Here is a 23711-nt window from a genome sequence, read left to right on the forward strand (position 1 = left end):
TTGGAAAGCTTCGTAGAGAAGGAACCAACTACAAATGAAACTAAGTAAACAATTCCTAAACCGATTTTGGTTCAAGTGTGGCAACAATTCAATATTAAGTACTAGCTTTGGTTCAATGACTCAATCAAGCATCAATCAAGTAATTGCTAGAAGAAGTCATTATGTATTTTTGTATATTCTTATGTATTTTTATATAGTTTTCTTTCACTTCAAAATTTTGTGACTAAATTTATTTTATATATTAATAATTTTATAAAATATTATTTTATCTTTAAATTTTTTGTAAATGTTTATATTAGAATTGATGTAAATATTTAAAATTTTTAAACCGGTTCACATAGGAAAAGGTCCATTTGAAAGTGACTAACCAAGTTAAGAAGATGTGTTTTCTAACTAATTTACCTAAGATCTTTGTACCCATTAATCCCAAGTTCGAATCTATAACTCCAGCGGCCGAGCCAGTGTTCTTCGTAGGCTAAGCAATGGATCAATCTTTATTCGATGCTTATCTTCTTCGTTGTGTCTATTAAGCTAACTCTCCTGCAACATTACAAGATAAAAGAGGAACCGAGTCACCTTTTCAAGTTAATACAAGAACCAAAATTACGTTAGAGTTTTTTCATTTGATTTGCTGTTACGAACGCTTTCAGTTAGAGTCATTGCCTCAAGTGTCAAAACGATTGTAGTAAACATTTTAGCTCTGGTTCTCATTAATCACTTTGAAAGTGAAAGCAAAGGGGGTGGCAATATAAAGTACTTGTTTGTGTTAGTGTGCACAATGGAAAGTGTGGTGTAAAGTGTATGTAGATTATTTATTAAATAAAATATTTTGATATATCTGACTATTAGAAAATTAAATTAATATTAGTTAATAAATAAAATATATTAAGTATAATAATTAAACAAATGCTACTTTTATATTATTAAAATTATAATCAAATTTTAATTTTGTAATATCTAAATATGAAATAATTATACAAATATCGTACTACATAGCGTACTACACAAATATCGTAATAATAAAAATAAAAATAATACAAATATAACTCAATCACCTTTTTAATATAAAAAATTATATCTGTTCATACAAAACTACAACACAAAAAATATTTAGTGGCATTAAAACATAATTTATCAAATATTTATTTTAACAATATTTTAATTATGACTATTGAATCACTAATTTAATATAGTAATTATAAAAAAAAAATTAAATAAATTAAAATAATTATTTTATAAAAAATATAAATTTTACGATGATGGTTTAATTTTTCCTAACTTAGGAAAAAATAAATCATCGTCTTTCTCATGGCGCGAGTTGTCTTCCTCAGCGGCGGGAGACTACGGTGGCGGGTCAGCGGGCAACGACGACGAAGGCAGCGGGCCAGTGGGCAACGACGACGGAGGCGGCGCTCCAACGGTACGTCAAGAGGGAGAAGAGAGGGAGGCCGAGAGGCTCGACCTCTCGTACTCTGCGACAAAGGTCGAGAGGGAGAGGAGAGGGAAGCCGAGAGAGAAGAGAAGCCGAAGGTCGCGAGCGAGCGAGAGAGAAATTTTTTTTCTCTGAAATCTCGTTTGACTGAGCTTCCTTCGTGACAGCTCGAGCCCGAGATGTAATTGAACGATGGTAAGTGAATTCAGAGCTCGACCCCTCTGAATTCACTTACCATCGCTTTATGGCTAAAACGGGGGGAAGCGAAATTCATCTGTATTTCACTTTCCCTCGTCTCTTACGCTGCGCACTAACGGGTTTTGCCTCCATTTCCCCAACGTAAGTGAAATACATTTCACTTACAGAGGGTACTAACAGGGCTTGAAAGTACTCTCACTAGTGAAAATAACCCAAAACTTGTTAGTGTGCAATGTAAGTAGCGAGTGAAAGTGAATTTCCTTCTCGAGTAAAAGTGAAATCACTCCCTAAGGCTAGTGAATTTACTTTCACTCTCGCACTCACTTTTGTTATGCTCATTCTGCCTTCTCTCTCTTGCATTTGGATAGAATAAAATTAATCATTTGTTTAAGTATTTTATTTAATATATTTAATATATTTAAATAAATTTAAAACTTAATTTAAATTTTTTCTATTTATTAATTAAACCAGTATAAATTTATCTTAATTTATTAACAAAATATTTAAATAAAATTATATTTTAAAAATTAAATCTATTAGAGTAATTTTATATAATAAATACCCACTTTTTTAATTTATATAAATTCATGATTTTTAATATTATATTTTATTTCTAATTTAAGATTGAGAATTTAGATATCACAAAGTAACAATTTGATTAACAATTTGGATATTGTAAAAATAATTATTTGTTTGATCGTTTTATTTTTAAATATTTAAATAATAAATAATTATTTTTTAAAAATTGACTTATTAATTTAAAACAAGTTAAAATTTATTTTAGTTTAGTCACATAAAACTATCTAAAATAAAACTTATATCTATTAAAGTATTCTTATATAATAAAACACCCTTTTTTATCTATATATTTTTTTATTTTTAATGACTATTTTAAGAGTGAGAATTTAGATATTGTACAATAAAAATTTGTTTAAAATTTGGATATTATAAAAGTAAGTTTTTTCTAATTATTATTATTTAAATATTTAATTAAAATAAGCAATCTTACTTTATTTTAATTATTTATTAATCTAAAACAAGTTAAAATATATTTTAGTTTAATTAAATAAATATATCTTATAAAATTAATTTATTTACATAAATTCATAATTTTAATATGATATTTAATTAATATTTTAATAGTGAGAATTTAGATATTAAAATGTAACAATTTTATTAAGTATTTGGATATTATAAAATTAAACTTTTTTTAAGACTTAATAAAATCTATTTTTAACTTATTAATAGAAAAATTAAATAAAAAATATCTTATAAAATTTAAATCTATTAGACAATTAATAAATTTCTTATGTATTTTCCTCTATACACTAACACACAAAATTATTTTCCATTATACTTTTCATAGCGCACACTAACAAAAATAAGTAATTCACCCTATACACTTTTAAAGAGTCCCTTGGCATTCCATGGACCACCACTTAACTGGACTGATCGTAGTAGACTTAAATGGACTGATCGTAGTAGGTTATTTGTGTGGCTCTTAAACTCTCATGCTACCAGTACCCCTCCTGTTCGATCCTTCTCTGCCAATAACAAAATCCATGGCCAACACTAATTCAATTCTCATTTGTCAGTTTTGCTTATCAAAACCTCCTAACCTATCCGCCTGCACTCTGGTTTAAAAAGTATTTGATCTCTACTATTCAATTAGCTTTGTAAGAGCTTTTGGATAATGATTATTAACCCAGAAGTTCTTGCTATGAATTCTGCTATATATACAGTTCAACTCCAGAGATTGACAGAGAAGAAGGTAAAGAGAGAGAGAGGAAGGATTGCAGTCTTGCAGAGCTTCCGTTGTGTAACAATGTTCCCTCTACCTTCGTTTCTGAGATTCGTGTCTGAGATATGGTGCGTTGTTATTTGTCTGGTGGAGGCGCCGGTGGAACTGATAACTCGTATGATCTTTTAATCTTTCCGTCCCTCTCTTCTTCGTCCTTTCTTTCTTCTTCTCCTTCTACTAGCTTTGTTTCTTAAATGATGTTTCCCCTCTGTGATTCTCGTTATCGTTTTCAGCTGGTATTCGCAGCCACTACTCTGAAAGATCATCCCGAATCACTTCACCCCACTACGATTCTCCAGAAATGCTGCCTCGCTTTCAGATTACTGGATTCTGAGGTCGTTCAAGAAACGTTACAGAAGCGAGCTAGGAAGAAGCTGATTCAAGAACGAATGAAGCAGCAGTATCATGATTAAATTCATGTTGTAGTCCTAATGAAAAGAAAAAACCAGTATGATTTATACAAGTTTTGCCATGGCTGAGTTGGATATGATGATTTCGTAAAGGAAACTTTTCTTTTTCTTTTTTTTTTCAAATTACAATCTGAATGTATGTAAACTGTGTATAACCATTGTCGTTCCAAAATTGCATTCCAACCTCAGACGGGATGGTTTGATAAAACCCAGAATCACAACATCGAAGGAAAAAAACAAGAAAAAAAAGTAAAAGAAGAAACAGAAAAATATCCTCTATCCCACGCGAGTTCTACGTATCTTTTTAGTCAGTCCCACGAGCTTCTGCCATGGAGTTCTATTTTTTGATTGCTCATCTCTGCAACTGTCTTCGTCGTAGAGGATACCAACGCTTTCTTGATAAATATTGAATATTTTCAAATCCAATACACATTGAATATGGTATCGGCCGAGCTACCCAGTACTTCCAGAAGCTCTATTTGCCTAACGTCGTCACCATGGAAGCATGAGAGTGGTAGGTACGTATGGATGTTTTATATTACACAAACATGAACTAAGGTACTCCAAATGGGCAGAGGTGAAGGGTTAGACCGTAAGCATAAATCAATTTCGACATATATTATAAAATTCATAAATAAAATTTAAATGGAAGCGTGAACAATAGATTACCTCCAGCCATCACGATCAAATTCCAGAAGTTGAAGATCATCTCGTCTATTCAGAAGTTCCTTCGTGGAAAAATCACATGTGACTTTAAAACCTCTTTTTTCCATCAAAATAGTAAGGAGGGGGAAACAACTACCCATTGTTCCTATATTTAAGGAAATAATAAGTCAAACCTAAAAATATGGAAACGGCTAACATAGACTCTTTCTTCTCTTATGTTCTTATAGCAGTCATCCTCAACTCACTCTGACCTAACTCGGGTCTTTGTGTGCAAAAACGAAGGTGCTACAATTTCAAAAAACAAACCAGAAATGCACAATTTGATTAACTTCTCTTATTCTGTTGCTTGGGAAGAAAAAAAATGAAGGTAGTTGGCCATTATCATGGGACATTTATCAAAATACCGAATTTGAAAATTCTATTTACCAAGATATCGAATTCCAACATTCATTTCCCAAACTACCGGTTTGAAATCCATGTGACTTGGTCAACCTACCACATCACCGAAACCTGTCCATCGTGGTACCACATCAGTTTTTCTAAATAATAGAGACTTTTAAGTTTTTACCCAAATTTTAAAACTTAATTAGATAAATGGCGGACTTTTGAACTTATTTAGAAAAATACCCAACTTTGACCAATCAACTACACATGTGTATAGTCAAAGGTGACACGTAGGCTTTGATCGATTACGCATCGCTATATCATCATGGCACATCAACACTCGGTGAGTCGATTGATATGTCAACCGCCACATCACCATTCCGACACATCATCACCCATGTAAGATGCCACATCAATAAATATATTAACACCTCATCATGCCATGTCATCTTGCACCATGTAAGCCCTCATTGCCTTCTTATTTTTTTTGTTCTCACTCTCTCCCATGACGCTCCCCTGCTGCTGCCACTCGCCCTCGCCCTCGCCCTCGACGCCCCCCTCTCAACCCATACTTTGTTTCAGTCACATCTCTCACTCTTCTTCTCCGTTCTTGTCTGTTCATCCTCTCGTCGCCCCTTTCTCAAAATCTAAGCCTATCATTTCATCTATTTGCTACCTCCTCTCTCAAAACCAAACCCTATAATTTTCTCTCAACGCCCCCTTCCTTAATACCCTATCATTTCACCCTCTTGCCACCCCCTCTCTCAAAACCAAAGCCCTATTCACCCTCCAAACCCGAATTTGAATTTCAGAAGCCAATTTAGCAAGATGATTTTTTAAGGCTTTTGTTAATTGAATCTAATTACTGTGTTTAATTATCATGTTGATTTTAATTTAGGTATTTAATTACTGTATTTATTTTAATTGAGTCTATAATTTGAAAAACAGTGTACTGATAAATTTGATTTTTAAACTAAAATAAAATTTTCAAATTTTTTTAATTAAAAAAATTTAAATCGATAATAAAATGGTGTTAAATAGGCAAGAGTAATTTTAATTAATTAATAATTTTTTAATACTTTTTTATTTTAAATATAAGGTAATAAAAAGTGTACCGATACGTTTGATTTTTAAACTCTAAAATAAAATTTTCATATTTTTTCAGTTAATAAATATTTTAAATCAATGATATAAAGTGTTAAATAGGTAGAGTAAGATTTTTAATTAATTAACATATTTATTTAATAATTTAATATTTTATAAATTAGGTAATAAAAAGTGTACTGATAAAATTTATTTTTAAACTCTAAAATAAATTTTTTAAATACATTTTTTAATTTATAAATATTTTAAATCGATAATAAGAGGTTTTAAATAGGTAAGAGTAAGATTTTTTAATTAATTAGCATAATTATTTTAGTTTTTATTATTTAAAATATAAAGTAATAAAAAGTGTACCCATAAATTTTATTTTTGAACTCTAATATAAAATTTTCAAAAATTTTCAATTAATAAATACTTTAATCAATAATAAATGGTGTTAAATAGGTGAGAGTTAATTTTTTAAATTAATTAATATAAATTTTAATAATTTATTTTTAAAAATATAAGGTAATTAAAAGTGTCTTCTCAAATTTGATTTTTAAACTCTAAAATATTTTTTTCAAAATTTTTTAAATTTTTAAATATTTTAATTGATGATTAAAAGTATTACATGGATGATGACGTGGTTTGCCATGTTATATTTTAAATTGAGGTTTTTTGGCCATTTAATGATATGGCATCCTACATGGGTGATGATGTGTCTGTAAGATAATGCGTTAATTTCGTTCGACTGACCGAGTATTAATGTGACATGATGACATGGTGACACATAATCGGTCAAAACCTACATGTCACCTTTGACTGTACACATATGTAGTTGATCGGTCAAAGTTTGATATTTTTCTAAATAAGTTCAAATTTCGTCATTTATTTAATTAAGTTTTAAATTTTGGGTAAAAATCTAAATTTCCCTAAATAATATGCTGACATGGCACCACAATAGACACAGGTTTCGGTTATGTGGCATATTGACTGAGCCACATGGATTTCAAACTTTGTCATCTGGTAATTTGGGAAATAAGTGTTGGAATTCGATATCTTGGTAAATAGAATTCACAATATTTGACCATCTTTTTGGGTTCATACCCTATCGTTCTGTTCTAGAAGAAGTTGTTACCAATGAAACAGTTCCATCCCAACTACCTCTCAAGCCCTACCTTCTCCTCCCCTCCTTAAGCCTTCTACCTCCAAAGAGACCAGAGCAAGCCCATTGCTGTCACAGCCATGTTTCCCTTAATTTCCATCATTCCATTCCTGAGAGACATTTGGAGTGTCGTAGTCACCCTGGCTGAGGCCGCTGCAGATTTCTTCACTCGCAGGCGCTGAAATAACCAAGCTCTCCTTCATTACTTCCGTTTCTGTGCTTTTTCATCCCTTTCCCTCTTCATGAAGGGAAGTGAAGATGCAACAACGGTGATGGTCATCCAGAGTGGTCTCACTGTTTGAAACCTTCCAGCAGTCTCCAGATTTGCATTTTCTGGGTTGGTTTGCTGTGCTGTGAAGCTTTCTTTGCTGCAGAGCTTGGGCTTTCTTTCATTTGAGTTATTTTCTTCTTTGCTGTCTGTGATCGAAACAGACGAGTCGGAATTGCTGTAATTTTCTTGTAATCAGATTGACATGGGGTGTCGCAGCTTGTGATATTTGAAATCTAATTCCTGTGTAATCACAGTAGCAATTTATGAACAGACTAAGAGGCCATGCACGTTCTTTTACATCAAAAGAAAAAACAAAGGAAACACAATTTATTTAGAGGAAGAGAAGTAAAGAATCCAAGCAAAACTTGTCAAATATTGGGATTTTTTTTCCAATGTATGAGTGTCAATCTTACTTCTCTTCCTAAAATCTAAAATATAGTGTTTGGACTAAAAATTCCATTGAGATAATTTTGATGATAACAAACACTCAATTTACTAATGATCTGTATTAAGTATGTTGGATAATTCAAAACCCCCTCAAAAGAAATTTCTGGTAGCATGTCTATTCGATCGGTCGTCGCCCATCCTAATGGTCTATCAGGAAAGGAAGACAAGCAACTCATGCAAAAAAAAAAAAAAAAACACATCTTCCAATCAACCCAATAATATTATTTGATTGAATAAGAGGAAGAAAGAATAATTTTTTTTCAAACAATCAGCTCAGAAGAGGCAAGAAGAGATGAACAACAAAAGGAGATGCCCACATAGCAAGAAGTCACCTACTCTGAATCAAAAAAATTGAAGAATTGAAGTGCTAAAAGTTGAAGGAAGAAAAGTAAGATTAAAAAAACTACTTGTTAGATTGGTAAGGTTGATTATGGTATTTTCAAACTAAAAATTTCATAAAATAATCAATAAATCTTATTTTACTGTTGAATATGTGAGTAGGTCACTTACAAAATTTGAGCTTATACTGCTAGGGTTTGATACCATAGTCTTCAACTTCTTACAGGGTTCAAATCCACCTTTAATTCCAAAAGCTATAGTTTCTCGGGTGCTCATCCATGTTGATTTTCCTTAAGACAGGTTTAAATCCTTGCTCTTTATTTTATTTTCATTCCATCTAGGGGCAGGGTGGCGGTGTAGACCCTCTCGATGCTAAAACGGAGAGGGTTGCACTACCCCCTTTGCGTCACTTCTCTGAGGCACTGCCCTTTTTTATAGAGGAAAGGAGACGGAGAGTGCTCGATATAAGGGGTACCACCACCCATTCCAACTTCTTGGACGCGACACTTAATCTTTCAATTTTAGGCTCGAGACCAAACTTATCCTTGATAGTTATAGATGGAACCTATACTGAACTCAAAACATGATCTGCTTAAAGATTAGACCAATTATTACACATTTGGAAGAATACTCATCCCTTCTAGAGTCTCTATCATCCCTTCAAGGTGTTATCACATTCACCACAATAGGACTCCTAACATTATGAGTCCCATCAGACCAAGTGAGTTTGCCAAACACATAGCCGCCACCACCACTCTTAGCTTGTAGTGTCACATTAAACATCTTCATTTCCATATGCTTGTCAAACTTCAACTGAGTTGGCTTAATCGAAACTAGAACTCCATGAGGTGCCTCCACAGTGGCCGTGTAGGTTCCAGGGGAACCCACATTCTTCACAATTCGACTCACAGTAACAGAGCCATTGAGGTTGGGGACAGTAATGGAAGGGTAGTTGAAGTTAAGAAGATCTAAAGCCTCACAGGAGTAAGAATCAGTTGTTAACATCTTGATGGCTTCTGCTGTGTAGCCGATACTGCAAAGGAAGTTGAGGTAATCACGAGGGGAGAGATCGTAGACCAAGCCAGGATCCATTGCTGCATTTGGTTGAACATGTCCTGTGCCAAACCCAAAAGGGTCGTCGCCTGAGGAGATTGGGTTTTGTGTGGTTGCAGTGGTCATCATGGCAGATCTGATGGCTGCAGGGCTCCACTCAGGGTGGAGGGTCTTCAAGAGGCCTGCGATGCCTGCAATGTGAGGGCTGGACATGGAGGTTCCAGACATCATGGTGAAGGCAACTCGTCGTTTATCAATGGATAGGTAGGTGGGTGCTTTAGCCTGGGTGTAGGCTGCAAGAATGTCGACGCCTGGTGCAGTGATGTCTGGCTGTAAACGTCGTTGAAATAAATGGTTAAGGTTGAAACATATGAAGGCAATGGAAGATGATTCGTGTTTGATGATTCGTGTTTGTCTGGAAACCATAGCAAAGAAAAGAAAATGAGAATTTGATCATTATTATTTTTAAAAATAATTAATAAAAATAAGATAATGATCAAAAAAGGGTGATCCAATACGAGAAATGGTTATCTCAGCCACGTTAATCGGACGATTGAGATAACGTTTCACATATTTCGCACCAAATGGCTTTTCGTATGGGATCACCCTTCTTTGATCATTATCTTATTTTTACTAACTATTTTTTGAAATAATAATTGTTGAATTCTTATTTTTTTTCTTTTCTTTTCTTTTCTAGGGTTACACTAGAGGAATATGAATAATAACACCCACCCACATAAATTTGTCTTATTCAATCTATAATTGCATTTAAAAACCATAAATTAGTTTAAATCTTAAATAATATTTAAAATACATACCAAAATTTATATTATAACATAATATAATTTGTAAAAAAATATAAAGTATCTTAACAATATGTAGCTATTTATTATTTAAACTAATAAAAATAATTATTGAGAGTTCATCATTAGATAAAAAAATACTTTAAAATATTATAAATAATTAAAATAAATAATATTTTTAAAATAATTCATAACTCTTCCAATAAAATAATATAATATAAAATATGAACTTAAAAATAATATAATTCTCTATAGTTTATTATTTTAAATTGCTTATATATAATTTTCAAGGAAGAATATATAAGCCTCGTTAGTGCCCCTAGTTGGAAATTTATATCCCATGGAAAACTAATTTTTTTTTCCCCATGATACAAATTTCCAAGAAACCTTTAGATAAAATTCTATTAGTGCCTTACTAGGAAATTACATGGAAAATGTTAGTATTTTTTTAGGAAAATAAATAGTAATTAATAAATTTTCAGTAAAATAAAATATCAAATACACAATTTCCATGAAAAAAATGACCTTCTATGGCACAAATTCTTCGTAGAAATATGTTAATTTCTACGTAAAAGTAGATTTCTGATATTTCCTGGGAAAGGGAATGCACTAACAAGTACTTATAGTTTGTCATAAAACTAAAGAAATATTTAGTTATAGTTTTCAAAATTGTGTTTCTTCTATGTGATAACAAATGAAATGCTCCAAAGACGGAGACCAACCTTCAGGATCTCTGGTGTGACTATGTTTGGCCCACGAGATGAAAACCTAGCCATGACCGGAGCCCGATTCGAGCCCAAGACCGTCACCGGTCTGGTGATGTTTCCCCTGATGGTTCGGTTCTGAATCGTCATAGCTCGAATATAACTCAAAAGCGTAAGCCCGTCCTCCCGAGAGATCACCGTTGCCGGAAGAATATGCGCTGCAGCGGTGATATCCATCGATGGCCCCAGCACTAGCACCAACCCAGCGCCGCCGGCACGACGGACCTCCTCCCCGCTTTCCACTTCCACCCCGTACTCCGTCATGCAAACCACCAGCTTCCCTCTCACTTTCCTCTTGTCCAGCGTGTCCTCCAAGCAAAACTTCGCCTCTTCAATGTGCACATCTGGCCGTTTCGCGTCAATTGAGTAGATTATTGGGTATGTTTTACCTGGTTTCAGGACAGCCGTCGACAAGCTTTCTCCAGTGAATCTCGTCCCGTTCTCTAACACCACACTGGAGGAGATTTTACGGTCGATGGTACTGGCTGCGACGGTGAAAAACCAGGGGGCGACGTTTGCAACGGAGCCGGTAGATGGGCCATCGTTGCCCGCCGAGGCGATGACAAGGATGTTGTTGCAGATGGCATGGAAAGCGCCGATGGCGATGGAGTCACTGAAGTAAGGTCCAGGGAAGCTGCCGAGAGAGATGGAGAGAATGTCGACTCCATCGTAGATGGCGGCGTCGAAGTTTTCCATGATGTCGGAGGATTGACAAAAGCCAGAAGCAAAGCAGGCCTTGTAGGCCGCAACGCGGCCACGGGAAGAGCCACCTCGGGCTGTGCCATTGGCGTAGCCGAAGATGCTGGCCCAGGGGACTGGCCTGCCTCCTGCAGTGGAGAGGGTATGGGTGCCATGGCCGTTGAAATCCCGAGCGGAGATGTAGTCCTCACTAGAGTTGGCGTATCCGCTCCCGGCGAAGCCTTTTCCGAAGACACGAGCTCCGATCAATTTCCTTCGTTATCGAGATTGTTAAATTTGAAATCAGTATGAGTTTCAGATAGTCCCTGAACTTTGGGTTTTAGACATTCTGGTTGATCAAACGAGATAAACAAATAAATCTATGGCTGCTGATGATACCTGTTACATTCAACACCTTTGTCACACTGGCCTCTCCACTTGGTCGTCGGAACAGCTCCCAGCCCGTCATCATCGAAGCTCTTCGACTGCCCCCATACCCCTGTGTCAATGTTCCCAATTATAGCATCTTCACCATATCTGGCTTTCTCCCACAGCGATTCATCTGGCATTTGGCCGTTCTCTTCCAAATGGGTCATGAACTCCCATGAGCGAGTCGTCTGTAATCTCACAGCTTCATCCGGAAAAACAGAAACCACATCCGGGTGCATGGCTATCCTCGCTGCTGCTTCTTCCTCCAGATAGGCAGCGAACCCATTAATGAATTTGGTGTAAGAGTAGAAAATGGACTCCCTGGCCTTGTCATTCCCGCCGAGGAAAGAGTCTAGCAAGTCATGGTGGTAGCTTGACACTTTTTCGACGTCGGAAGAGGAAGGGTTGGGACCATGAGAATGGGCGCCGAGGTACACAATGTAGGATTTCTTGCTGGCTGCTGAACTAGATGTAAGGAGGAGAGAAAAAAGGAAGAAGCAATAGAGAGAAAGCTTCATTCCTGAACTCATAATTCTTGGTTCCTTTTCTTTCTGTTTCTGTGTCTCTGATTCTCATCTCCCACTTTAGGCTGGATTTTATAGAAAGGAGAAGACTGAACAATGTAGTTGAATCTCAAGATGTATTTCCTATTTCACCATCTGAAATAATTGAATCCAAAAGAGACAATCTCTTTTTAAGTTGTCTAAAAACCACTAGACAGCCAGTCAATTCAACAACTTGAATTTGTTGTTTTCATTGGAAGGTTAGACAGTTTACTAACTGAAATTGTACTTCAAAAGGTGATTCCTATTTTGTACAATCTGAAATTATAAAGATTGCTCTAACAATTGAGAACAAAGTTAGTTGAAAACATTCAATAGAGAGATTAATTCACAACTCAGACTAAACAATGAGGAAACACATTCATATGGCTCGGGAGTGTTAAGGAATAGTCTCACATGGATTAGTGAGTACAAAGATCTTAAGCTTATTAGTTAGGAAAGAGACATCAATGGAGAAAGAACTGATCATCAAACACTGGAATTTGTTTAATCAAATAATTTGATCATTAAAATTGCTTTAGTAATTTCCAAAAAACTTCTTCTAATAAACGGTTCCCGACACATGACTTTGAAATCCTATGGTAAGGTTACAAATTCAATCTTATTCACGTAAGATTACTACTGGTCTCAAGATTTCCATTGAGATATTGTTTATGATAACAAACATTCGGGTTACTAATAATGTGAATTAGATATATTGTGTTGCTCAATAAGCCCTACAAAGAAATTTCTACTAGCATATTTGTTCGACTTGTAATTGTTCGTCTCAATGGTTCGCTCAAGAAGGGAACAAGTAGCTCATGTTAGAAAGTACACCATCCAAACAACCTAATGTAGAATCGAGGATATAGGTTAGAGAATTGACGTTCCTCCATTAACCCATATTTTGATGGTAGCAAACTCGATTATTTAATTATAGTTTATTAGTAAATTTTATGCAAAAAACATTAGCAAAATAGTCATTTGTAATAGTGGAGTCGACCCTTCACCATTGGAGTTGAGCCCATGTGTTGAATAGAACTGCTAGTGAGTCGAATCCCAGAAGTAGTAAGCTTTGAGCCAAAGGCACCTATACAAATTTTTCTCAGGTGTCAAGCTCACCCTGGTAGAGTCGACCTCTTCTAGCAAGTAGGAAGGAAAGTGGAGTCGAATCCAAGAAACAATAAGTTCTGAGAGACAAAATGGAGTTAACCCCTAATAGATTTAACTAAAGGAGTCGAACCACCCCGGTGAAATCGACCCTTTCTAGCAAGCAGGTAGGAAAGTGGAGTCCGGTCCAACTAACAATAAGAACCCATCAGGCAGGTGATTAATAAGATCATTTGTTGCAAAAACCTACCATTAAAGAGTAAATACATGTTTGATGAAATGCCTGAGGTAACAATCATCAGTTGAATTGTAGGTTGGAGGTTGGAATACATAGCTTTGCAAATAAAGTTTATAATCATATTGGTGAGAGAGCTACATTACAGAGCCATTAACAACCAAAACTGCAGCTTCATAATGCATACCTTACTTTTTAAGGATTAATCTTTGCAAGATGAGGGGTTTTATTCCAGTTAAGAGGTGGAAGTTATTGCTGAGTTAGTAATGTGACTGCAACAAACAATTATAAGATTCAATGGAAAATGATTTGGAGATGATGAAAGTTCTAACCAAAATCACTGCAAAACGGGTTATTATGCATGATTTTTTAAATGAGAAAAAAATAACAGAGAGTTCTTTTCTGCATTTAAATCTGGTTTCAAATTCTGCAACTCTTCACCAGAAGAACTAGGTATTGTAACTCAATGTCATATAGAATTTATAAGAGCTGTTAGAGATTACAGTGAGCACTTCTAAAAGGAATATCCTACTGGTTTCCAAGTTGAAACCTTTGTGGCAACCTTTTCAGTTGCGAACTGGGTTCCTCTTCTTCACCTTTGACTTTTGACATAACTGACCTGCTCTAGTATCATATATCCATGCGAGGATTTTATCGATAAATCTCACATAAGAATCAGTCCAAGACCTTCTGATCAATAAAGAACCAAAAAGTCCCAAAAATCCCACGATAAAACCTGTTGCAACACTTAGATAAAACCATATAGCTTCATCTCCATCTCCACCATCTTCATCATTTGTAGGAGTGAATTTGGGCCCCTCACTGCTGCAGCTTTTTGGCAGTGGAGCCCCACAGAGAGCTGCATTTCCGGTGAAAGATGATGGATCAAATGTTTGCATCTGTCCACCCAATGGAATTCTCCCTGAAAGATTGTTATTCGACAAGTTTAAGTAAGAAAGAAAGGACATGGTTGAAATGGGTGATGGAATTTCCCCTGACAGTTTGTTTTCAGACACATCCAAAGATATCAGCTCCTTCAAATCTGCAATGTTATCTGGAATATTTCCAGTCAATCTATTCTTGGACAAGTCTAGAACAAGTAGCCCAGACAGCCTTGATAACTCTGGAATCTCTCCGGATAAATTGTTGCTTGAGAGGTCTATACTTGTTACAAGATAAAGCAACTTGTTATATTCTCTGGGAGCTCCACTGATGGCCACATACAAGCTCTCTTGATAATAAACACCTCTTACAAATCCATAGAAAAGATTTTTGTTTACCCTCTGCTTGACATCCATGTCCATGAAGTTCCCAAAGCTAGCAGGAATTTTACCTGATAAATTGTTGTGGGCGAGATCCAACACATGTAGAGATTTTAAATATGACAGTTCTTGAGGGATGCTACCACGAAAATTGTTTGACCGTAGGCGGAGAATTCCAAGAGAAGATAATCTTCTTCCCACCCATTTTGGGATGAGTCCTGAAAATCTGTTTTCACCAAGATCAAGCATTTCCAAGCTTGTGCAATTCTTCAGAGAGGCAGGGAATTTCCCAGATAGTGAGTTGTTGTTTAGATGTAATGACTTGAGCTGCTGAAGATGGCCAATGGATTCAGGAACCCATCCCGCTAGATAATTGGAAGACAAATCAAGAGCCTTAAGATATGAACAGTTTCCCAAGCTTGATGGTATCCCTTCAGTGAAACCATTCCTTGAAAGATCAAGAACTTGCAAAGACAACATTTCACCAATAGAGAAAGGGATGGAGCCAGTTAAATGATTACTGGAAATGGCTAGGATGGTTATATCTGGCATTACAGAACTGATGTTTGGATGAAGAGGACCAGTGAATTGGTTGTTAGAAAGGTCCAACAAAGAGAGAGGATAAAAAGGAAGAGGTAATTGGCCTTGTAACTGATTTGATCTTAAATCAACATCAGCAAATGCACCAACTCTGAATGGATTTGGTAGCTGACCTTGGATATGGTTGTAAGAAAGGTTCAATAATGAAAGGTTGGAGGAGATATCCCAAAACCACTCAGGTATTGTATCAGAGATACTTGCGTTAGACAGATCAAGATAACTAACTGCTTTTTGGTTTTGAAGCCACAGAGGGAACCTTGGACCAAGATGACAAGATCCTAAAAAAAGAGATGTAACTTGAAATGGAGGAACCCATGAAGGGTTGACCCCGAAGACAAATGAATTGGAGAGAAGGTTCAGAATTTTCAGCTTTTGCAAATGCAGAAAATGAGCTTCAGTTAAGGAACCCCCTAGATTATTCAGAGAGAGATCTAGGTCTTGCAGCCCAGAGAGCTGTCCCAGTGACTGTGAGATTGATCCATTTAGCTGATTTCCAGAAAGGTTGATACTTTGCAGATTCCGTAACGACCATACAGATGAGGGAATGGAACCTCGAAGATTGTTATTGCCAAGGTGAAGGTGGACTAGAGATTTGAGTCCACCTAACCAGCCAGGGAGCTCTCCACTAAGCCGATTCGTATTCATATCAAACACCTTCAGATTAGACAAAGCTGTATCAGCAAAGCAATCACTGTTACTTGTACTGCAAGGCTTACCAATTGTACCAGGCAGAGTTCCCTGGATATTGTTACTTGCAAGATCAAGTTCTTCAAGTAAGCTCATGTTGCCAATATTTGTTGGAATCTCACCATGAAGTTTATTTTCTTTCAAAATTATAGACTTAATCTTCTTCCAACTTCCTCCAAGTAGCTCTGAGATATTAGCTGTGAGATTTTCATTAAAACCCAAGTTCAACTCCTCCAGATAAGGGAATTCTCCCAACTCAACCGGAATTGATCCATACAAATCGCTTTGGCTTAGGTCAAGGGATACAAGACCAGTGACATTAACAACCCAATCAGGGATTGTTGAGTTGAAGCTGCTTCCATTAAGATGAAGAACTCTGAGTGACGTGAAGTTAACATTGGGAAGTGAAGAAGTCATGCTTGAAAGAAAGCAGTTGGTTAAGCGAAGATCCTCCAGGAGTGGAAGATGGTTAACTGCTTCTACCCAATTGTCATTGACCATTGAAAGGTCCACGCTATCCATGTCCAGAGCTCTTAAGGATGCAAGACCAGAAACCCACTGAATACTGTTGGAACTCAGTAGAAAATTTCCTGAAAGATCCAAGTATTGCAAGCTGGATAGGTTCCCAAGTTCCCCAGGAACAATTCCACTAAATTCATTCTTCGACAAATTCAGGTATCTCAACTCCTTCAAAGAACCAAAGAAGTCGGGAATTGAGATACCATTAAACGTGTTCAAACTCAAATCCAGATATTTCAAGGCTTTGAGTTCACGCAGTGAGGAATCAATTTGCCCACTTAAGTTCCAGAATCCATACCTGTTAGCAATCTTGCTTAAAGGATTAAAAGGGTATGGATTACGAAGATTGATACCGACCACGTTCCCTGTCTGGTTATCACAGACCACACCTCTCCAACTGCAACAGTCACCACCCTGCCATGAAGAAAGCCTGTGTTCTGGGTCATTCAACCCATCCCTGAACTTCAGCAATGCCTTTCTCTCTGCTTCCAAACAAACAAGCGGGGCCCCTGCAATGGAACCAGAAATCTCTGCACATAGTATTGTACACAAAAATGAAATGCAAAGACCAACAACATGACTGTCAAACTGAGCACCCATGGGTACAGCCTGAAAGTTCCAAAACCTGATTTCATCAAACACTAGTTTTCATCTTCTGAACTTCTTATAGATATGTGATAAACACAAAAAATAAATACAGTTCCTAAGCACATACATTCAAAACTACTACATAGGATTAGTGAAGGCCATTTTCAACTGTTAAATGATAAAGAATGGGACAGGATCAAGTCAGGAGATTTTTTTAAGTATAAACAACTGGGTCAACTTTGTTAGAGTCGTAAACTGAGCAATCTTGCCACCTTCGGAGACGATCAAAGGAGCACTGTCGTGCAGCTTGTCATGGAAATTTCCCAACAGATTACCATTCAGGATAATTAAAACTAAAATGGTGAAGGCTGAAATGTATGTTAATGTTTCTTACAAGAGAGGAGTCAAATTTTGTTCTGCTCTCTTCAGACTATTTTATTCGGTCGACAAATAAGATAATGCTCAGGAACATAAAATAAGATTGCTGTCGCGGTAAGCGTCAAATTCGGGAAAACATAAATAACCAATAATCAAATTTCATTGGAGCAAAACCCATTAGATGACAAAGAGATCAAAACAGCTGTTTGTTTTTCTGCATTTCCACGACTTTCCCGTCTTGTTTTTCTGCATCTCTTTCACTCTCCACCGTTTGATCCAAATTCATTCTTCTCAACTCCATGAACTCTGAAAATGGTTTGGGCCTCACTGTGAACCGGCTTTGAGTGGTCACACATGACTTCAACAATCTACGCTGCTTGTATTTCTAGTCAAAGTATACTTGCAGGTAGACATCTAGAATTGTTTATATAAACATGAAAGAAATAACGACGAAATGTTTCATTCTCATGGATGATTTAGGCATACATCCTGTTGCAGAGTATGAAAATGAACCAGGGAAAGTGACATTAAACAAAAACTGTTCCCATTAAAGGATTTCTCATCCAATAGGACTACATGAATACTGAGCATCATAAGATAAAAAACAACTGTTCACTTTCATCAAAGACAATGTAACATCCTTTCCACTCATTGAAGTAAAATACAAATCAAAATTATGTTAATGCTTATTACGGGAAAAATGATTATCATTTGGGTTTCTCCTCCCACCAAAAAGTGCCATTGCGTTTCTTATCGGGGGTTTTAATGGATCTCTCTTGTCAGCACTGAGAGAAAAGATATCATCCGCACTGAACATGTCCAAGTCCTGTAAAACAAAGAATTTGTCGAAAGTCAACCAAAGGTATAAGAAAGAGAAAACCAGTTGAAAACAGATTTCACCGCCAGAACTATCCCAAAACCTGTTTGTTTGGCTTTTTCTTGTTTTTAGGGTAGAGAACTTTGTGAGGGAGTTGATCTTCGCGTAAGATGGGGTTTTTAGTAATTGCGTCTCTACCACCTTGAGGCAATGGAAGTGAAAACTGCCATTCGTGAAATCAACACAAACAAATGAATCAGATGATCAGAAGTTAAATTTTTGAATATAGTTTATCCCTAGGTTTGCTGACAAGAAGGGGCCAGACTAAGATAATGAAACATAGATCATGTAAAAACATAATATACGACTATCTTGTACATGTAGAAGAAAACAAAAATAATAATGATAACAACAGCAATGAAGAAGATAATATTGCAGCTCTCACTAGACATTCGCAATACACATGAGCAGCAAAGTTTATTAGCAGTTGAAACCATACTTATCAAATTTTGATGGATTCAGACATAAGTATTACTTACTTTTGTGCCCCTTAGAGTAACACGAGGCTTACGAGCAGCAAGGATGATCCCATTTTCTCCAACTGTTGCAGATACTTTGCGCAAAGTTCCACCATTGCCACATTTTGGACAGAAAATCCTCCCAACCTCTGCTGTTACCTTATTGCAGGCGTGACATTTTAATATCCACCTAAAGCAAAAAGTATGTCAAAAGAAAAACATCTCAACCATAAAACTTGACGTGCTTTCTGCAATTGATAAGAGAGCACTATAGAAGAGCTTTATTCATTACCAACTGAAAGCATCACACTATATTGAGCTTCCGATTTAGCTGGCCGCATTACAGCCTTCTGTGTTTCCATATTAAGTGATATAACCAACTGCAATACTGATTTTACTCCAAACTGGCAACAACAGATAACTAATGCTTACAACATAATCCTTTCTCTCGTTTAAAGTAGAATTTTATAAATCTTCTTTTAGGATGGAATCTGCCAGCCAAACTCTCGCAAGCTCTAAACATATGGTACAAGTATGAAATGTTTTTGCTTCATGCTAGGCTATGACACTAACCATTAATATGGAAAATGAAAATTAACAAGAAAACAAATAAGCATGTATATACCGGTGCAACTGCCGAATCTGCATCCCCCCAGGGGCCACAAGCCGTAGACCCATCTGTAGAATAACATTTTGCATTGCAAAGTCACTTGTAACACAGGCCACAGTAGAATCAGATAAGGATTGTAGTGTCCAACTCTGCACACTACTACCATCATCCACAACAGATGTATCAAGACTTTCATCTGCATGGCTCAGGATTTCAAGATTATCCAAATCTGTAGTTAAAGTTTCAACTTCATCATGCTCATCAACAGTAATTTCACTCAAGCTGGCTTCAGCAAAAACAGAATCTTGATCTTTCCCTCCTCCACGAAACTCACCCATTTCATTCTCTTGCAAATATATGGAGGGATCTGACTCCAAACATGTGTGCTCCTCACAACCATTAACTCCCACATTTGCATCTTTTCCACCCAACTCATTAGATGGTTGGGGAGCCTGGCAACTCCCCTGCATGCACGTATCTACGGATTTATTATAATCATCTAGTTCATCATCAGTATGGTGAAGCTTTTCAGATGCTTCAGACAATTCCCGCCTCGCCTTTCTTCTTAAGTATCTTCTGTGTGTGCTGCGGCTAACAGCTGGCTTCCAATCATCAACACTATATTCATCTTCTCCTAATGAGGCATCAATTCCACTAGCAACCATTTTCTTCTCTTCAAGATTAATTTCTTTCTTTTTAGGCATGAACCTCCTATGCCTACCAGAAACAACATTCGGATCCCCATGATGCTCAGCTTGAGATCTATTTCCATCTTTACTTAAATTACTTTGAGTTCCTGTATGATCACTTGAAGGGATGGCATCCAAGTTCAGGCCTTTTAAAGCAAGAATTCGTGATTCAGAATTTAAGTCAGTCTCAGCAGTATTCTCTAGAGCTTCCCATTCTGCCAAATTGGGCACGTTGTTACCCCACCCAGGCATTTCTTTCTCAGGAAGTCGTTTCACATTTACTACATGCAGTGGAGGAGGATTGTCCCTGAGATGCTTAGTTCCATGACACTGTGATTCCAACGTATATGCTAAAGCGATCAGTTTAAGATCAACATCTGAAAGGGTTTGCAGATCTCCAGTTGCCCTCGCAAAGTTGACAACTGCCATTTCACAAATAGTAAAACAAAAACTGTTTTTTAGCTCGAAAATGATATGCTGCTAGATATTGTGATATCAAAGTAGACCAATGAAGAAGTCTTTCATGGTTGAGAAATACTCCTTGCATCCAAAAACCACATCCAATACAAGGTTTATCTAGGAATTACCATGAAATACCTGACATGCTGTAATAGCAGCATTCCAGTACTCATCCCCAGACAACTACTTGATTTAAAGAAAGTGCTTCACATCAACTTTACAGTTCATAAAATATTCCCATATTTTTCTATTATCATTGCATGGAGTTCAAAAGAAAAGAAACCTGGTAAAAATGAAGCACAAGACAAGAAAATTTTAAAAAAGATACATAAACAGTAAAAAAACTCACCTTTCTTGAGGGCATCAGGGTCAGGCTCCATGATGTCAATAGTGACTGGCACAGCCTGGAGTCGGAGGCGGGATAGGGGGTCTCGCACTTCACTGAGGACTTCAGAAACTGAAACAATTCTATCTGCCATATTAACAAGCTGATCTCCACCCTGGATTATGGCATTAGCATCAACCACAGCAACAGCAATTCCCTGCTTGGACTTGTAGTTTTCAAACACACGATTTGCAATTGGATGTTCAGGCTTTTGGGGGGCCTGCTTCTGTACAATTGAGCTCCAGCACGGAGCTGATGGAGGAGCCTCCATTGCTTGGTCCATAAGTAATAAAGAACCTGAAATTGAATAAAGCCTGTGATAATAGAAAATCTTGGATATCTATTTCTTGACTAAAGGTTTCCGAGAAACCCCAAAGTTGGAGGGTTATTAGTGCCTCACTAAGTTGGAGGGTTACAGTGTATCAGGGTTAAATTCATTTGATGGCCTTGCTTTCAAATTCATTTAATAGCCTAGAAATTTGATAGCCTGTAAAAGATTGCCTGGAAATAAAATAAATAGCACATCCCTCTAAGTAGTTGGAGAAAAAAATGCGGTGTAGCTTTCAAACAGATGCTTATATAGATGCATACTAGTACATGATAAGCCCTTCATCACCAGTAAAATAGATAATAAAGTATATCAATGAAGATGAAATTTCCTTTGGCTCAATGAAGTAGCATGATCATGGCCTTGTCGTAAGAAGAAAAAACTTAATTAGAAGAAGTTTGATTTGCTTGAACTCATTAAAAACATTAACCACAGCGTAAAAAGCTACAAGGGCATATCTGAAACTCTGATTTTTTCCTATACTGGTCATGGTAACCTACCAAAGTTGAAAGTTCAAAATCAAATGCAAACTCTTTCAACCAAGAAGAGCAGCCAAATAAGCAGCTAATAAGTTTAACAAAGGCAAAGGGCACAGGAAGGAGTTGGGACAGCAGCAAGTGCAAAGGGATCACCGATCACATCAAGCTAATAAGTCATGATTCTTCAAACCAACTAGATTGCTTGAATGTTTTTTTTTTCCCACACAAAATAGAGGTCTGCTTGCTTAATTTTACCTCATGATTCATGAGGTCATTCCTTTCTTCTGTTTCGTGACTTGTTCTTCTGTGAACAACTGTTGTAGAAAGCAAAATCACTAAGTATGTTCCTAAGTGCAGCATTGAGTTTCGAAACGATCACTTAGTGGCTGCAACCGCAGTACCTTCAATTAAATACAGAGTTATTCTTAGTTTCCTTACGAGATTTTGTGTCTTGACTCTATACAAAACCAAAGCCCCACATCTTCACCGACCAGGAAGTTACGGGCAGAGGCTCAGAAGCAGAATAGAAGAAACCAAACATAAAATAAAAAAAAATAAAAAACCCACGCAGCAGAAAGAAGACCCATTGAAGCTCAGACTTTTCGAAGAGAAACAGAGAGATAATTTACCTCTACAGTGAAATCCAAGGAGCACAAGTCGGAAGAGGGGGCGCCGGGCGTCAGTAATAGGTTGGAGGCACTACTCGCAGTGTTTAGAGAAGACCCAGAAGAATCTTCGCTTTAAAGAGGAAAAGGGCCATCAGTCATGAACCCTACGGCCCTAGAATTTTTTACTACGATACGATGAGATGTTCTTTGATTTAATTGTTTGAAAAAAAATAGATTCTGAGGTGTTCATAACAGTGTTAGGTATTGTATCAACACTTTTAAAATCCGATGCTACATAAGTATATATACATAGCTGTTTCGTACCTTGCAGATTTGTAATGGAATGGCCACCAAACAGCGATGAACGGCGACGGCGATGGAGACGCTGGGCAGGAGGGAATGAGGCGATTGAGAAGGATTTTCGAAGAAGAGGTAACGGACGGAGGTAACCTGCTCAATATATATTGAGAAACTCAAGTATTTTTTATTATTTATTTTACCAACTGATTATTAAAAAATGACTAAATTTTAAAAAATATTTCTATCTTCAAAACTAAAGTAAAAACCACTCTATTACACACTACCCACAAAGCAAAAGTGACACTAATCAAGCATAATGTCTATGATAAAACTTTGGATAAATCAAATTAAAAATTAATATATATATTCAAATATTTCTATACAAAATATACAAATTATAATAAGTAATTGGTTTACCAATCTCTTAACAATATAAGTAGTTTTAATTCTAGTCACCAGTTGTTAGAATTTGAAGTAGTTTTATCGTAAAGAAGATTAATCGTATTAGCTAGTTCACAAGCTTAGAAACCGATCTCAACTTAAAGTTCAAGCTAGTCACAAGCTTAGAAGAAAAACAAGAGAAGTCGAACCGAACTCTTCTTTCTTAATTCTAGTCACAAGTTGTTAGAATTTGAAGTAATTTTATCATAAAGAAGATTAATCATATAAGGTAG

At 36.3% G+C, this 23711-nt stretch overlaps 3 protein-coding genes across 6 annotated transcripts; all 3 read right to left on the bottom strand.

Moving 5' to 3' along the window:
- Positions 1–8856: 8856 nt before the first annotated feature.
- Positions 8857–12441, bottom strand: LOC137938529 (subtilisin-like protease SBT5.3). The gene is made up of 3 exons (XM_068783482.1): positions 11894–12441; positions 10775–11768; positions 8857–9579 (listed from the first exon to the last, which is right to left on the bottom strand). Exons 1-3 carry the CDS (start codon positions 12439–12441, stop codon positions 8857–8859), a joined length of 2265 nt encoding a protein of 754 aa, XP_068639583.1.
- Positions 12442–14376: 1935 nt separating this feature from the next.
- On the bottom strand, positions 14377–17478 carry LOC137938530 (receptor-like protein EIX2). The gene has a single exon (XM_068783483.1). It carries the CDS (start codon positions 17476–17478, stop codon positions 14377–14379), a length of 3102 nt encoding a protein of 1033 aa, XP_068639584.1.
- An 855-nt stretch (positions 17479–18333) lies between these two features.
- Positions 18334–23147, bottom strand: LOC137938594 (RNA-binding NOB1-like protein). 4 transcript variants are annotated; one of them, XM_068783546.1, is made up of 8 exons: positions 23062–23147; positions 22759–22862; positions 22385–22530; positions 21287–21619; positions 19805–20900; positions 19201–19369; positions 18765–18884; positions 18334–18670 (listed from the first exon to the last, which is right to left on the bottom strand). In XM_068783546.1, exons 4-8 carry the CDS (start codon positions 21603–21605, stop codon positions 18524–18526), a joined length of 1851 nt encoding a protein of 616 aa, XP_068639647.1. In that variant the 5' UTR covers positions 21606–21619; positions 22385–22530; positions 22759–22862; positions 23062–23147; the 3' UTR covers positions 18334–18523. The 4 variants fall into 4 exon arrangements, with proteins under 4 accessions (XP_068639647.1, XP_068639648.1, XP_068639645.1 ...); XM_068783544.1 differs by lacking the exon at positions 22385–22530 and having other exon boundaries at positions 18335–18670; XM_068783545.1 differs by lacking the exon at positions 22385–22530 and having other exon boundaries at positions 18335–18670; positions 22759–22867.
- Positions 23148–23711: the final 564 nt, after the last annotated feature.

This window comes from Aristolochia californica, unplaced genomic scaffold, assembly GCF_029961685.1.
Source record: "Aristolochia californica isolate CCGP_79_NKW_82.1479 unplaced genomic scaffold, dmAriCali1.0.hap1 SCAF_8, whole genome shotgun sequence".
Classification (NCBI taxonomy): Eukaryota; Viridiplantae; Streptophyta; class Magnoliopsida; order Piperales; family Aristolochiaceae; genus Aristolochia; species Aristolochia californica.

What these genes read in the sequence shown, in the direction of transcription:
- LOC137938529 (XM_068783482.1), bottom strand. Translation starts at nt 12,441, where the DNA reads ATGAAGCTTTCTCTCTATTGCTTCTTCCTTTTTTCTCTCCTCCTTACA. An exon ending in AAAGGTGTTGAATGTAACAG is followed by an intron (nt 11,769 to 11,893) that starts GTATCATCAGCA and finishes TCGATAACGAAG; the next exon opens with GAAATTGATCGGAGCTCGTG. An exon ending in TCACACCAGAGATCCTGAAG is followed by an intron (nt 9,580 to 10,774) that starts GTTGGTCTCCGT and finishes CGACGTTTACAG; the next exon opens with CCAGACATCACTGCACCAGG.
- LOC137938530 (XM_068783483.1), bottom strand. Translation starts at nt 17,478, where the DNA reads ATGGGTGCTCAGTTTGACAGTCATGTTGTTGGTCTTTGCATTTCATTT.
- LOC137938594 (XM_068783547.1), bottom strand. Translation starts at nt 21,605, where the DNA reads ATGGACCAAGCAATGGAGGCTCCTCCATCAGCTCCGTGCTGGAGCTCA. An exon ending in CCCTGATGCCCTCAAGAAAG is followed by an intron (nt 20,901 to 21,286) that starts GTGAGTTTTTTT and finishes GTGAAATGGCAG; the next exon opens with TTGTCAACTTTGCGAGGGCA. An exon ending in TTACTCTAAGGGGCACAAAA is followed by an intron (nt 18,885 to 19,200) that starts GTAAGTAATACT and finishes CACGAATGGCAG; the next exon opens with TTTTCACTTCCATTGCCTCA.